The 16,113-nt window shown below is 37.1% G+C and overlaps 1 protein-coding gene and 1 pseudogene across 1 annotated transcript; both read left to right on the forward strand.

Annotated features, from left to right (window-relative positions):
* Window positions 1–527: 527 nt before the first annotated feature.
* On the forward strand, window positions 528–7,364 carry LOC140333248 (keratin, type I cytoskeletal 12-like). The gene is made up of 8 exons (XM_072414790.1): window positions 528–1,157; window positions 2,198–2,280; window positions 3,343–3,499; window positions 3,595–3,756; window positions 4,494–4,619; window positions 5,237–5,448; window positions 5,764–5,831; window positions 7,006–7,364. Exons 1-8 carry the CDS (start codon window positions 576–578, stop codon window positions 7,023–7,025), a joined length of 1,410 nt encoding a protein of 469 aa, XP_072270891.1. The 5' UTR covers window positions 528–575; the 3' UTR covers window positions 7,026–7,364.
* A 5,017-nt stretch (window positions 7,365–12,381) lies between these two features.
* The window catches only part of LOC140332419 (keratin, type I cytoskeletal 12-like), a 5,806-nt pseudogene continuing 2,074 nt past the window's right edge, over window positions 12,382–16,113 (forward strand).

Here is a 16,113-nt window from a genome sequence, read left to right on the forward strand (position 1 = left end):
CCAGGACAGCTACGAATTTCTGACATGATTGACATTTTTTTTCTTTTACCGAATAAACTGATGTACCAAAATCTTTCAATGATATTGTAAACAGACCAAAAGGAAGCACATAGGAATAGCTTATTCTTAGGGTTTACAAACATTTGAAATGCATTTTTTTGTGATATATTTAATACTTTAAAGAATCTGAGCTTAGTTTGCCCTTTTTTGATAAATAGCCTTAGTAGGCATTTTCTTAAAATTATTGGCTGATTGTACCAGGTGTTGATTGTACCAGGTGTTCTGATTGCATCTGGTACTCCACCCAAAAACCATGCGAACGTGGCAAACAAACAAGCCCGAGAAGACCAACAGCTAATGTGATGCAAGCTGATTATTAGTTATTATTGATTTAAAGTGCTAAACATTGGCAATAACTTGGCAAGCTAACTACTGCTTGTAAAAGAAAACATAAATATTAATCTTAGACACACCCTTAGATCTTATATATATAAAGAATAACATGTGTTTTAGGTGTCACTCTCTAATCGGAGCTGTTCTTTTTTTCTCTAGATAGGGAGTCCTTTTGCTTGAACATGTCTTTTGCTTACAAATCTTCACAGTCAATCTCAACGAGCTCAGGAGGCATGCAAGTAGGTGGTGGTGGTGGATATGGTCAGTGTGGTGTAGGTGGTGGCTATGGCCAAGTAGGTGGTGGCTATGGCCAAGTAGGAGGTGGATTTGGCCAAGTTGGAGGTGGATTTGGCCAAGTTGGAGGTGGATATGGCCAAGTTGGAGGTGGATATGGCCAAGTTGGAGGTGGATATGGCCAAGTAGGCGGTGGATTTGGACAAGGGGCTTGGGGTGCCTATGGTGGTGGTGTTTCCGGAGGAGGCTATGGTGCCGGTGCCATGGGTGGAGGCTTTGACGGTGGTGCTGATGCAGGCTTTGGAGGCAGTGATTTCATTTTCAATGTCAATGAGAAACAAACAATGCAGAACCTTAATGACCGTTTGGCTACATATCTGGACAGAGTAAGGCAGTTAGAGGCATCAAATGTTGATCTTGAACAAAAGATTAAAGATTTCCTAGAGAAGCAAAGACCTGGTGGTAGCACAGGTGAACCAGGAAAAGACTACTCCAACTACTTTAAGACCATTGAGGATCTAAAGGCTAAGGTAAGTTAAAAAAACAACGCTTTAATAAACTTGCATGCCAAAAAAAACATATGTAAGCTGTTTCTGTCTGTTCTTTTTGAGAATGTTAACTGACTGGTGGTCAGGATGATGCATGTTTTATTATTTGTATACTTGACATGTTTAGATGTGATAATTGCATTACAATTACATTTTCAAGGCTAAGTACAGAAAAGACCCTGTTGATCTTATTAAAATGTAGTGTTCCGTGCACGTACTCAAACAATAAGTAGAGGAGGAGGTATGATGTTATGTAAATCAAAAAGAAAAACAAAGATGCTTTTCCACTGAAACAGTAAGTGAGAATTGCCAATCTTGGACAGGAAGTCCATAACTATCAGCAAGGACTGAAAACTCTAAATGACCCAATTAAGGAGTTTTCCCTGTCACCCCATCATCAAGATGAGAAATACCAATAAATATTCACAGGATACAGAAAAGAGTATTCATCTTATTGGATCAAAATCTTTTTAATCACAATGTAAATGTTGTTGTTGATTGAACAATTAAATAATTGGTACAAATCTACGTACCTTTTTTAGGTGATATTGCAGTTTGCTTTTTTGGGCAAAATTAGCCAAAAGTGGCAATAAAGCCAAGAGTACTTTTTAAAAGTGTTTTGCCATATTAAACCACATTCTTAAACAATTGTGAGTTCATTTGATTACTTTATCACATCTTTGAAATCATATCAGGCATCACATTTCATGGTCGATACAATGTTTCTCTAATATTTTGGTGTCCTAATTTTTTGTAGAGGGTAAAAAGGTAGTTTAACCCCCAGCAATAAACCTTTCCAGTTGATTCTACCAGAAATCTTGTAAGCTAATATTGTTCTGTTTTTTCATGTCTGTGCCATATTCTTATCATTACCTTATCAACTCTCTCCCAGGACTACAACCTACCTTCTATTTTATCAAAAAGTTATAGAGGTGTTTTGTAGCCTTGTCTTAACTAAGCAATGAGTAAATATGTTATATAATAAATAAAAAATACTTATGGTGTTTATTTTTGTTTTACAGATTATTACAGCCCACCATGATAATAATGCAGTCGTGTTGCAGATTGACAATGCCAGGTTGGCAGCGGATGATTTCAAGCTGAAGTAAGTTTAATAAATGTCCACATCCATCAGTAGATCATGTGCCCCCCCCCCCCCCCTCAATATGGTATCAGTACAGTAACCTGCACTTACAGAAAAAGATGATATGGATAGGGAGTGCCATCTTGTCTTTATTTTTGTAGACTGCCCACCTTCAGAGAAGAGGTGAAGAGGAAGAACCCAATGCATGTCATGTTAAGGGCCTAAAAAAGAATATATAATTTATATTTTTATATAAATTTTTATTTCTATCATTTTAAAAAAATCAAAGTATCCTAACCATAGTTTGTGACATGTAATCCTTTCTCAAAATGTCCTATATTGACACACATTTCATAGGAAGGCAGTGCTGATCTCCATCACTTAACTGATAATGATGGAGCCATCTTAGACCTATGTTCTATTTTCTAGTTGCATAGGTCTGCTCACTATTGCATGAAATTCCATGCATGTGCACTTACATTCTCCTTGCTTCTGCTTATGTTACCATGGTATGGTATTCCCCTTAATGATGGTCAACGTGTATCTAGAAATCTATAAGGCCTCTTTAAAACCATGGGAAACCCAAAGTGATACTGGCATTCACTTGGGAAGCCAAAAAAGCAAATATGACTGGAAGTGCTGCCATTGCAGACAGAGGTTCTAAAATGTAACCCACGAATGAGAAGATCTTATTCTATCATCTAGAATGAAACAACTAATGTTCAGAGCCCAAAAAGTTTACTAACTAGTGCTAGCTAGTCTGCTGTTCTTTGGGGTCAAAAAATCTCACATTGAACAGTAATGAAGTAAAGTATGCAATTGAATGTTTCATTTGTAAGATTCTAAATGTTTCATCTGACAGTCTATACACAGAATGCCTGAGCAGTACTGCCATGTGGTTTTTTTCCTTACAATAAGGCTTGTCAAGAATACCTTCTTTGTATCATGAAAATCTTTTCTTATTTTGAATATTTTGGTCAATGACAACATTTTTGTATATAGTATTGATTTTATGGTTCTTCTTAATTTATTAGTTTAGCACCTAAACATTTAGCATTTTAATCCACCTGTTCCTCTTGTCAGGTATGAGAATGAGCTTACTTTGCGCAAAACAGTAGAAGCTGATATTTCTGGTCTACGAAAAATATTGGATGAATTGACAATGTCTAAATCTGACCTGGAAACTCAGATTGAAAGTCTTGTTGAAGAAATTGCTTTTCTTAAGAAGAACCATGAGGACGTAAGATCTAAAGAAGTCTCATCAGCTCTGTTGACATTTGATGGTTTTATGCCTCAATTATGTAAAAATAAAAACTTTTTTTAATTAATCTGTAGGAGAAAAAAGGAAACCAACAAACAACTGTTGGTGATGTCACTGTAGAAATGAATGCCGCTCCAGGAACTGATCTACTAAAGAAACTTAATGACATGAGAGAGCAGTATGAGGTTATGGCTGAGAAGAATCGCAGGGATGCAGAAGAACAATTTAAGAACATGGTAAAATCATTGAATATTTCATATTGATTTATATGAATATTTTTCTAAATATAGAGTTGTATAAATTATCCAAGGCTGGGGCTGTCAACCTACAAGGTATAGGGGTCTCAGAAGTGGCTCAACAAAGGGCCACACATATTATTCAGTGAATTTATTGCTACAGAAGTCTGTGAGCAGACTTACTAGAGCAGAGGTAGGCAAACTCTGGTCTTTAGGCCCGATACATTCTAGCCAGTATTCCAGTCCGGCCTAACTGCCCCCTAGTTATTTATTGTTGGAACCGGCCTAATTGAATTGTCGGGTTATCGCAAGTTCCCGTGATATCATCGAGTTCCCGCCTAGTAACCCCAATTACTATGCCTAAAGAGCAGCAGCTACCAGTCTCCAGAAGGTTGACCTCGAATGTCGTGTCTTCAACTGCAAATGGACTGACAAATTATTTTTGTCTAACCCGGCAACAAAGCCCTGTGTTTAGTGTGCAACGACACCAACAGCACTTTTAAGTGATCGAATCTCAAGCAATTTGAATAAGAGACTGTGGATATGCAACAGGTATGGTTGACGACTTAAGATATGCTATGGGAGGCAGTAACAGGACAAAACCAATACTAAAACAAATACTAAAAGATTCAAAAGGAATATAAAAAAAAATTGTGGTCACCTTAGGATTTGGGAAAATTGCTGTATGTCTGGTTGGCTTTAGAAAAACATATTGATATATTTCTTTTGTATTCAAGAGTGAAAGTCTAAAGACTGAAATAAAAGCTGGACAAGAAGAAGTGACGACCAGTAAGACTGAGATAACTGAGTTAAAGAAGACACTTCAAGCCTTGGAGATTGAGCTTCAGTCACAACTTGCCATGGTATAAAAATATACAGAAATGTATATCTTAGCTAGAAGAATAAGTTGTAAAATGTATCTCAAGCCTATCTAGTTAAAAAAAGGTTGGAACCACTGTTATATTTCAACAGCTTTATGTAGCTCTGCTGGGGATTCACCATTTTTGTTTGTGATAAGGATCTCAAAATGTTATAGTTGTCACAAGAATAGGGAGACATAAAGTTTTTAATATATACATTTAACTTTTCTGGGGGGACTACGCCCTTATTCATCCAGGTCATGGTATATTAGGCAGTAATTTGTCACATTCAACTAGATTTGTTCTTGTAATTTAGAAGACATCTCCATTCTTCCTAATCAGTTCTACCAGGCTAGGAAATATTCAGATATCCATGAAGGGGTACACTGGTAAATTGAAGAAGTAGCTTGGAGAGCTAGGAAACGTTATCGACATTACAAAAACAAGTGCAGCTGAACTAGTACTTGATATATTTTTATTGGGATAAATGTCCAAAACATTTAATTGAACTTCACTTACAATGTACTAAGTTATATCCCGGGCACTGTTCCACTCATATGTACAATCAGCTTGTATTTCAGATAGTGTTTCTAACCTGTGTGCTGCTTTGTCTTTGACAGAAAAAATCTCTTGAAGAGACCTTGGCACAAACAGAAGGACAATACTGTGCAAAAATTGCTCAGATCCAGATTCAGATTTCTGCCATTGAGGAGCAACTGTCACAAATCAGGGAAGAAATAGAGTGTCAAACTGCACAATATGCAGATCTGCTGAACATCAAGAATAAACTGGAGGGTGAAATTGAAACATACCGCAAACTCTTGGATGATAGGTAAAGAACTGTGTTCTACTTTGAGTATATTTAAGCCCTTGATATTGATTCACTGTCCACCATTGTACCCAAAATTATTAGCATGTGGTCTCTATGTCACAGAATACTGGTATCTGATCACTCACCAAAAAAAAAAAACTGTATTGACATTATATCTGGCTTCCCAGTCAAACACAATGAAAGTAAATCAACTGAATTATACATCAAGCCAGCATCAAAGTTTATACCTATGGACTAGTGCCCATTTCTTCCAATACATAACTGATCAGTGTTTTGTCTATAGTCATATGTTAAAAAAACTCTTTTCATCTGCAGCAGCAGCACTGGACAATCCGGCTCGACAACAAGTGCAGGAAGATCAACAACATCTTCAACATCTTCAGGTGATTTATGGGTGACCAAGGGTAGCTTATATTTAATTTCACATACGATTTACATGGTTTATCTATTTTATTTTTTATAAAAGTTGTGTGAATCTTGTTGAATGCCAAATTAAATACTGTAGTCTCATAAGAAGTTTAATATTAATATAATTTATTGTTGCTTACATGGTCATTATAATAAAATGTACAAATAAAATAAATAGGTGTATTAAAAAAAATGATAATCAACAATGTTTGGTTCTGATCAGAAGAAACACACAAAAGTGTATATTTCTAAAGACATATATACCTAATATACTCTCACTGGTTGGTTCATTGGACCTGATTTATTAAAGCTTTCCATGACTGGGGAGGATAGACTATCATGAGTTTCAGTACTGGACCAAATCTTTTCCAGGTTTGTTTGATTACACAGATTCTTCCATGATACAGATTCAACATCTTCTACTCAACTCTTACGCCCCATTCCATTTCTATCCTGTTTTTTGGACTATATGGCATACGTCTATCCATAGCTTTAGTTTTATTAGATTACGTCTGTCCTTTTAGTTTATGAACACACAGTTGAACTTTGAGATTCACATAAAGCATACAGATAACTACACACAGAAGCCCCAGCAGAATATGCCAAATTAGTAAAGAGGTGCCACTTTATTTCACCATATCCGACAAAGCAAAGAATGTGAGGTTCCCCCATTGTCCTATGTGGGTGTAATTATTAAAATATTGGTAAATTTAGACTCTACATTTATTCAAATGCAGAGCTTGCAACTAAGGTTTTGGGGAAGACAGTCTGTATTTTTTAAAGTCTACAGTCCTGTAGATACAATGTATCTAACTCCCCCTTTATGTGGTTTTGCATGCCACCCTAATGAGCATTTATCAATCCTCCGTAATACATTAAATGTACAATACCTATACAACCCTAATTTCATCTTTCAAAATAGATTTAAGATAATAAAGCTTAAATGATTTTTATAGACTATAGAATAATGGACAAAAAAGGGTATGAGATGGATGAAAAAGGGTATCAGATTCATTAGGGAGTTGTTGGAAGAATGGTAATGTAGGCAGTGTAGATCTATGAACTTGGTTTACTCTATATGCTCTTTCATGTATCTATTTTCCTGCATCACTAAATACTCATAAATAACAGAATCTTCTTTATATTTAGGAACAACTCGAAGACGATAAAGCACAATGTGGGTTTTGTGAGGAATGCAAGAGATTGGGCCTGCTCAAGCAAACTGGAAAATAGCTTTCTCTGTATTTTAAACCACACTATTTCTGTATCTTTCTGTTATCGTCTTTCCTGGGAACAAATGGCATCCTTATTTTTTTTTCTGTATCAATACCATTGGCAACAAGTCTAGTTTTTACTGACCAGTCCAGTAAAATTCCAAGTCTAAAGACAAATATTAAGTTTACATTCGACAATTCAGCTAGACCTTGGTTTGTACCTTTGGTATCCTCTGTACATGTTTCTTGCTTTACGCAACTTACAAAATAAACTTTTTCATGCAAGTTATATAAGTCATCCTTTTTCCTTTATGAAAAGTATAATGGTGTTTTAAAACAATGTGCAGGGCTCCAACATGATAACTTAAACTAGCATTGTATCAAAAAAAAAATGTCTGCAAAAAGACTGATTTGCTCTGTGAGAAATCAGAGGCCTGTCCGCATTAGTCCAACTCCATCCCAGCATTATTCTAAACTAGTATTTCTCAACCAGGGTTCCTCCAGAGGTTGCTAGGGGTTTCTTGAGCAATGAGACTTTTGTTGTTCTCCGGCCAGTTTAACTGACACCAGTATTCTTTTTGGCTATCTGTACGGGTGGCAGTGCTATAATATTGTCTCCCAGTGGACTGATCTGGCCATTAACACTCAAATCGATCCTTTACGGTAGACTACAGAAATTCAATTTACCACCAATAGCACCAATGGCACCCCTTGTTTGTCTGGTCTTTCCCCAGGTTTCTTCAGTAATCTTTGTTGGCTTCCCCAGGGTGCTGCAGCCCAAACACATACACATGAGAGTTATTTCAGCTTGGCACCAAAACATACTGAGAATGTACACCAAGCTGAGTATCCATGGCTCAGTGATGATAAGAAACATTTCTGGCAGATAGAAGAGCAGAAAGGAAGAGAATTTATTACCTGTCGTAGGAGGGTCTGTCACTAAGGGGGTCTGCCACTAAGATTTTGTGTCTGCAATTTAGGTGGCATTCATTTTTTAGGTCAGCGGTATAGGAGTCTGTCAATGAGGGGATGTGTCAATAAAGGGCAGTTGAGAGGTCCAAATTGTAACCAATGTGGCGCTGGTAAATGGGGTCAGCATGGGCATTCTGACTGGTCTTTGACAATCCAGTCTATTATATAACAAGTTGTGATGCACTATATAGTCTGACACATTTCCCTAATAGTTAGCATTAGTCTTTTTTTTAGCAATTTGTGCTACAATAGTGAGATTGGACCAGATGGACTAGCTTTCCCACCTCACATGCATCAATGGCTTGATGGGCACCCAAAACCTAGTTGCTGGTCGTTAAACCACTTTTGGTAGGTACTCATGGCTGTATACTGGGCACACCTACAAAGCCTACATTTTAAGAATGCTCTGACCCAGTCATTTAGCCTTCATAATTTTGCTTGTCACTCCATCACAACAACTTCACTTTCACTTGCTGCCTTATATATGGTTCACTTGCTGCCTTATATATCCCACCACTTTGGGAGGCACAATTGTAACAATGCCAATCACTTAACCTCTCCATGTTTTGGATGATCTGTGTATAATGTTGAGTGAACCCGAACTGTAAACGATTTTGAGTACCCGGACCGGAACTTTGAGCCGAAGTTCGGCCGAGCCCAGCGAACTCGAACTTCCAGGTGTTCCCCCATCCCTACCCACTAACCATTAATATTAGTGTTGTCCGTACTGAACTTTACAATTTTGGGTACCCGACCCCAAACCCGAACTTTGAGCCGAAGTTCGGCCGAACCCGAACTTCCAGGTGTTCGCTCATCCCTATCTGTGTATTTTCTCTGACAGGTGATGGAAGAAAACCTTTTTTTTATAAGCAATTTACATTTATTGATCCAACTCTATAAAAAATGCAGATAATTATTCTCATTATTAGTCCCATTCAAGATATAACTGGGTTTGTTGCACTATAATATTATTATTATTATTATTATTATTATTATCATAGCACAAACATATTAGGAAGCCCTGTACATTAAATAGGGATTTCAAATAACAGCCACATACAAGAGGAGCTGAACCCTGAACCCAGAACCCTGCCCAGAAGAGCTTACAATGTAGGAGGTGGGGGAAGCAGAACACAAGAGGAGGGGGGATATGGAATGGCGGGTAAGTAGTGGGAGTTTAAGAAACAAAAGACGACGGATAGGCAAGTTTTAAAAGATGGGTAATAAGAGCTCTTTTAAAAGTGCAGAAAGTAGGAGCAAATCGAATAAGAGGAGGAACACCATTCCAGAAAGTCGGGGCAGCCCTACAAAAGTTTTGGAGCTTTGCATATGACGAGGTTATGATATAAATGGAATATCTAGGGATATTATGCATCAAACTTACTTATCACATAGCATACATAATAAATCATTTCATGTAGGGTTGTCACCTGGTATTTTCAGCTAATGATACTTAAATCATCATAAAAAAAGTGTTAGGTAAATTGTGCCTGTGGGCTGTTATCTATGTGCGGTTTACATTGAGATGCTGTCACCTCATTTAGCAAATGATTTTAGTGAATGAAAGGCAAAGCAATTTTTTTTTTCAATAGCTTTTTCTAGTATTGCCCAAGTGTGACACTTTTTATGTAATATTATAGTAATAGTCCAAAGATTAATATAGTTTTTTTGATATTTAGTAAACATTGCTTTCCCTAGCAGGCATACCTAGCATATCTGGCATCCAGGTCAGATCAGTCTTTAAACACAGACTCCTTATACGTCATAAGTATTTCAGGTAATAATTGTAAAATTAAATGTAATGCACAATGTGGCTGGGAAATGAATTGTGTGGCTAGATAGCACAGGTCTAACTTTTCAGAAATACAAACTATTCAGACATACTTTAATCCACCCGATGTGGAGAAGATAAGACATGAGTTCTCCTGAACAGTAAATGACATTTGAAAATAGTTAGAGGTGATACCTTGAGGATATTAGGAATAAAAATGCAGTGGAGTGGGAGGAATCTGAAAAGTAAAGAAAAAATTAAGCAGAACGTCAGCTTAACATTACTCATCCAGACAGCTTCTTTGAAGAATCCGAAACACAAGGACCTGACCTAACCTGACCCGAATTTGAGTAGTAGCGAAACATCTCCAACATTGAAGAACAAGTCCACTTGAAATGACTTTTCCTAGCTGTGCCAGACATTGAAAAAAATGGAACTTTCATAGACAATAATACAGAAGTGACGACTGCAGAGATCAAGAAAGTCTGGTGGCACCCTACTAATAAGCCTCTTATTTGCCTACCCCTCTACCCCAGTTCTGCTCTGTTTTAGCTGTTGATAGTCAACGTAGTTTTTAAAGAAGCAGACACTAACTGCCAATACAAAAAAAATGCCCACAAAACATACCCATCTGCAAGGTTTGCTAGATAACAAAAGGTACCCAACGTAAACCCTATTTCTGGAATTATAGTAAAAGCTGAGGTTTTGAATACTTACACAAAATATATCAAAGCCATACAGGAATATATATGAGGATACCAGCATTAGGACAAAAATGACAATAAGTACAATTTTCAGGAGTATCCCAGGCCTTCAGAGTGATAATATGACATGAAAAGACTACAATCATTTTAGACAGCTGCAGACTTTTCATAGGTGTACACAAAGTGCAATAGATAGGATGCACGCAGCTCACGAATTTATAATCAACAAGAGGCACTCATGGGAGGAGCAATTTAAAATATGGGCCTACAATATGCCAATTAGCACTGGATCCAACTAGGAGAAGAAAAAAAGTGAAAAGGATCATTCTTTCCCTGCATAGTTTATATACCAATTGTACATGGTGCACTGTTTCTATCAATATACCAGTTGTACATGGGGGCCCCTCTCATCACAGACATTTTACAGTTTCTAAAATGCTTGTACCACATGTGGTCCTTTAGTACTTGCTTTGCAGCCCTTTGCAGGCTCCAGTGGTGGCATTGATTTTCAATATATTTCAATGTACACTACTAGTGATCTCTATCAGTCACACCTTACAAATCACCACTGAATTCTCCACCAGGATTTTCAGTCTCCAACATCATCATTAGCATGTCCTAAATCTGACCATTTCTACTAAAACGCCTGCAATTTTTGACAGTTTTCTGTAGCATGACATACGGTACGGCAAGCCCTTTGGTGATGATCACATTTGAGGTTATACCTTGTGATGAGACCACAAGTGATACCTTGGGATAGAACCACCAGGTATTCCTTTTAAGCTGCTAACTACTGCTCTAAAGTCATGGACTTGGCCATGCAGGTCCACATGTCTTTTGAATAATCTATATTGATAATCTGAAGTACATATATAGAAACATAGAAGAGTGGCAGTCAAACAAGACCAAAGGTTGAGGATTCTAACTATACTGCACTATAAGGCTGCTACTTTAAATGTTGCCTTGCCATAAAGTTTTGATGGACCAAAATTAAAGCCAGTATCAGTGAGGATTGTTGTTTTTATTTCTTTTTTTCTGTTTACCCCATTGTTTGCTAATTTAACAAATGAATAAAACAAAAAAAAAATAATATAAAACCATCACAAATGAAAAAACTGTCATATTTTTTCAGCAATACCATTTAAACCCCAATCTTTTATGTTTTCTATCCGATTGTTATGTGCATCCTGTAAGCTTTTTGTAAGAACATCTGACGATACGTAAGTTCCAACAGTGGCTATATGTCACAGTCCACATAGTTCAGCACATGAGTGTGCATGGATGGGTGACAACACTACTGTTGTGTAAGCATTATCACTCTAGAAAAGTTACTGCTTGTCTGATTTTACCAATAACAGGAGATATTATTTTTATTTCTTAGATTAAAGTAAGAAGTGCAATTAGTAATTAAGTGTAGGTGTTTGGGGTTGACACAAATTTTAAGGGGTCCTACCCAACTAAAGTTGTTGTGGCAATTTGTGTAGCAGGTTCACTTAAAATTGTTCTCATCACGTAACAGCACATACGTTAAAGTATATCTAGTATTATTGTTTCTCATCAAACTGATCAGCCCTGATAGATAATTATTTGGGAAAATTAAATGTAAATGATTTATCCATTCAGGTGTTGTAAACTACTCCACCCAAAAAATCATGCTAACGAGACAAACATCCTAAGGGAGAGTAGACCAGCGGCTAGAGTGTTGCAAGCTGATTAATGATAATTGATCCAAATTATAATAAGTGGCAATACTTGGCAAGCAACTGTACTGTTTGATGAAAAAGAAGACATTAAAATTCAGGTGAGACACACCCTTTACATCTTATATATAAAGAATTACATTTCTTTAACGATCACTCTTTCCACTTGAGCTGATCTTTTTTTTCTGGATAGAGTGGCCTTTTGCTTGAACATGTCTTACGCTCATAAAACATCCTCCCAGTCCGTAAGCATTGGCTCCTCAGGAGGCTATGGTGGAGGTTCTTATGGTCAGTGTGGAGTAGGTGGCATTGGTGGAGATTTTGGTCAGGCATCTGGTGGCTATGGTCAGGCAGCTGGTGGCTATGGTCAGGCAGCTGGTGGCTATGGTCACTGACCTGGTGGGTTTGGTCAGGCAGCTGGTGGCTATGGTCAGGCAGCTGGTGGCTATGGTCAGATATCTGGTGGATTTGGCCAGGCAGCTGGTGGTGGTTTTAGTCATGGAGGAGGAGCATTTCATGGAGCTGGAGGAAGCTTTGGTGGTGGTGGTGCTGGTGGCACTTGGGGAGGTTTCAGTGGTGGCTATGATGTTGGCTTCGGAGGTGGTGACAGCGTTTTCAACGCCAATGAGAAACAAACAATGCAAAATCTTAATGACCGTTTGGCTACATACCTGGATAAAGTCCGAAAATTAGAGGAAGCAAATGCTGATCTTGAACTAAAGATTAAGGAGTTCTTAGAAAAACAAAGATCTGGCAGTTCCTCAGGAGAACCTGGAAAAGACTACTCCAAGTACTTTACAATCATTGCTGATCTACATACTAAAGTAAGTTTGTTATTTATCTATAGAATGTTTGAAATATTCACATGTATGTAACATATTCCTTTCAAAAACAATATTGCAGGTAATATTCCAGTAACATCCCAATGATATTACAACAAATATGTAAAAAAGCAGGAATAATGATTCCTAACAACAAAATTTCCCTTTTTATGTGGCAACTTGATGAGCACTTTAAAGAAATTGCAGGAAAGTATGTAAATTGAAACTGATTGGCCATAAGACCTAAAGAAGTTTCCCTAAACTTCTACAAGATAGATATCAGAAAAGATAGTTTCACAAACCACATGTAATATAGACGCAATAAAAGTAATAATACTTTTCGAAATTCAACATTCTTTCATACACTTTTAATTTGGATAGCATGGGCTGCCCTCAATGGGACGGGTAATCAGGGGAAAAAAATAAATTGGATATTTTCAGGATAGATGACAAAACTCATGAGTTGTATTCCTTCTTTACTCTATCCTAACCAAAACCAACTTGCTAAAGTATGTTTTTTAAGTGGTGTGCTTTGTGTTGATTTGTGGGGCTGGTAAAGCAGGATGCCAGATGTAACACAATGACCCTGATTTATGAAAGCTCTCCAAGGCTGGAGAGAATACACTTTCAGAAGCGAACTGGGTGATCCAGCAAACCTGGGATGGATCTGGTCCAGGATTCAAAACATTTGCTAGCAAATAGAAAATGATTTTTAAAAGTCCATTCCATGTTTTCTGGATCACCCAGTTCACTTCTGAAAGTGTATTCTCTCCAGCCTTGGAGAGCTTTCATAAATAAGGGGCAATGTATGTGTGTTAGTTCGTGGATGTGTTAAATCTTGGATGGCAGGATAAAAAATTATAAAATAATAAATGCACCAATCAGATTAGCTATCCTAAACATTGCAAAGAATGCCGACATTCCAGGTTACATATTCATGCCCATTTGCATTGCTTTATTTCAGGCAATATACTTAAATATACAACCTATCAGTAATGAAAACAAAAGAGAAAACATTTTTGTTCTGTTTTTGTACTGTGTTACTCCTATCAATTATATTCATATTGCCAGGATTTTAGCAATAAAAAAATGATTGATTTACCCAATTTTTTCTTTCAGATTATTTCAGCCACCAATGAAAATGCCACCCTAGTCTTGCAAACAGACAATGCCAGACTGGCAGCAGATGACTTCAAACTGAAGTGAGTTGACCTTTTTGTCATTCAGAAGTTAGTTTTAGAACACCTAATCTCACAGCATTTAGGATATCAGGAAAATAATTAGCTATTAGGTCTTTCCAAAATTAGCCAAGTCCCCAAATAGTAAATTTTGACATTGCTTTATGTAATACAAGTAATAAAAGTGTAAATCTGTAATACTATACTTTTGCTCAGTTGCTGTAATATTAAAAACATTGCAGTGTCTGATTACTGCTTTTATAATTCGTTGCATTATATGTTACTATAAGTACCACCAACATTACTACCGAACACTTTCTGGTCTTTAAGCACATTTCTCTCTTAGAATACATTTGGCATTCCATGCATTTATTCTGCCAATGTAGTCAGCGTTGGTCTTTTACAGATTGCAACTAGCAGTAAGCTCATACTCTCACAAAGTCTCCTGATCATAAATTGTATGCCTTCCCTTGTATAAGAGTGAGGTTGCATTACCAGTGTGAACATGTTGGAAAGTACTACTCTAATATTAAAAAGAATGTATTAATTATATACTAGCAGCCAACTAAAACCATGTCTTACTGCTTGGACATGATTTTCCTGATATCTTCCCCTGAAGGAAAGGAGACTAAAAGACTAGAAGGTATGTCTGCTACAGAGATTAGATTGACCACCTTGTCTGAAGCTTTGCATGGCCCATTACATCTGCTACCATCTTCTCCAAGTCTTCCTTTACCTAGGTGTCCTCTTCACTCATCCATTAGGCAGCCACTGATAATGTAACTACTCCCAAAATCTTACAGATATCAAATATCAACCATACTGTGCAAATACTACTCCATTGTTATCATTGTTAACAGGAAGGGAATTTTTTCAATACTTACATTGTAAGTTCATGTAAGAAATGTTTCAGTAAGTTCATAAGTAAATTGATCATGTTGTGTACCATGATCTGTTAAATTAATCTGTCACTAGAACCATCATTGCCTGTGGTTAAGGACCTTTACCAGAAAAGTATGTTTAGTAAAAACAGTTCCACTGTGTATTTTTGACCTGATTTATTAAAGCTCATCAAGACTTCAGAAGACCAGATCCATTCCAGATTTACTGGATCCCCCGGGTTCCCCAACTGCAACCTTCTTGAGTCTCGTGGAGCTATAATAAATCAAGCTAAATGTGTCATGAAACAAGTCATTTAGCTCTCTGTTTGCTTCACCAGGTATGAGAATGAGCTGGCTCTCAGACGCAGTGTTGAAGCTGATATTAATGGCCTCCGTAAAGTCCTGGATGAATTGACAATGTTCAAATCTGATTTGGAAAGCCAAGTAGAAGCTCTTGTTGAAGAAATTGCTCTTCTTAAGAAGAACCATGAGGAGGTAAAAATATAAAAAAAGTCTCCTAAATGCCACTTATTTGTTCATATAGATCCAGCAAAAAACAGCTTGAGCAAAAGGAAGGATTTTTTTAAGACTATCTTGGTTAGCAATAAAGACTGCCCAGTCCCAGGGTTATGGCAGCCTTAACTCAAAGAAAGTGGAATGTATGATTCTGGATGTCATTCAGCTCAGAAGACTGAGGACATCTTAAGGTGAAAAAGAAGTACCATAGGGGCAGCTCCGGGTTAAAGTATTCCTTTTTTATCTTTTAATATGAATTGAGTTTATTGAGTTGAAGTTTAGCTTTAAGCAACATTGATGCATTAACAAAAAGTATTGATTTTTTTTTGTTTATTGTAGGAGATTAAAGGATCCCAAGGAACCACTGTCGGTGATGTTAATGTGGAAATGAATGCTGCACCAGGAACTGACCTGCTAAAGAAACTTAATGACATGAGAGAGCAGTATGAGGCTATGGCTGAGAAGAATCGTAAGGAGGCAGAAGAACAATTCAAGAAAGC

The sequence above is a fragment of the Pyxicephalus adspersus genome, chromosome 6 (genome assembly GCF_032062135.1).
Source record: "Pyxicephalus adspersus chromosome 6, UCB_Pads_2.0, whole genome shotgun sequence".
NCBI lineage: Eukaryota > Metazoa > Chordata > Amphibia > Anura > Pyxicephalidae > Pyxicephalus > Pyxicephalus adspersus.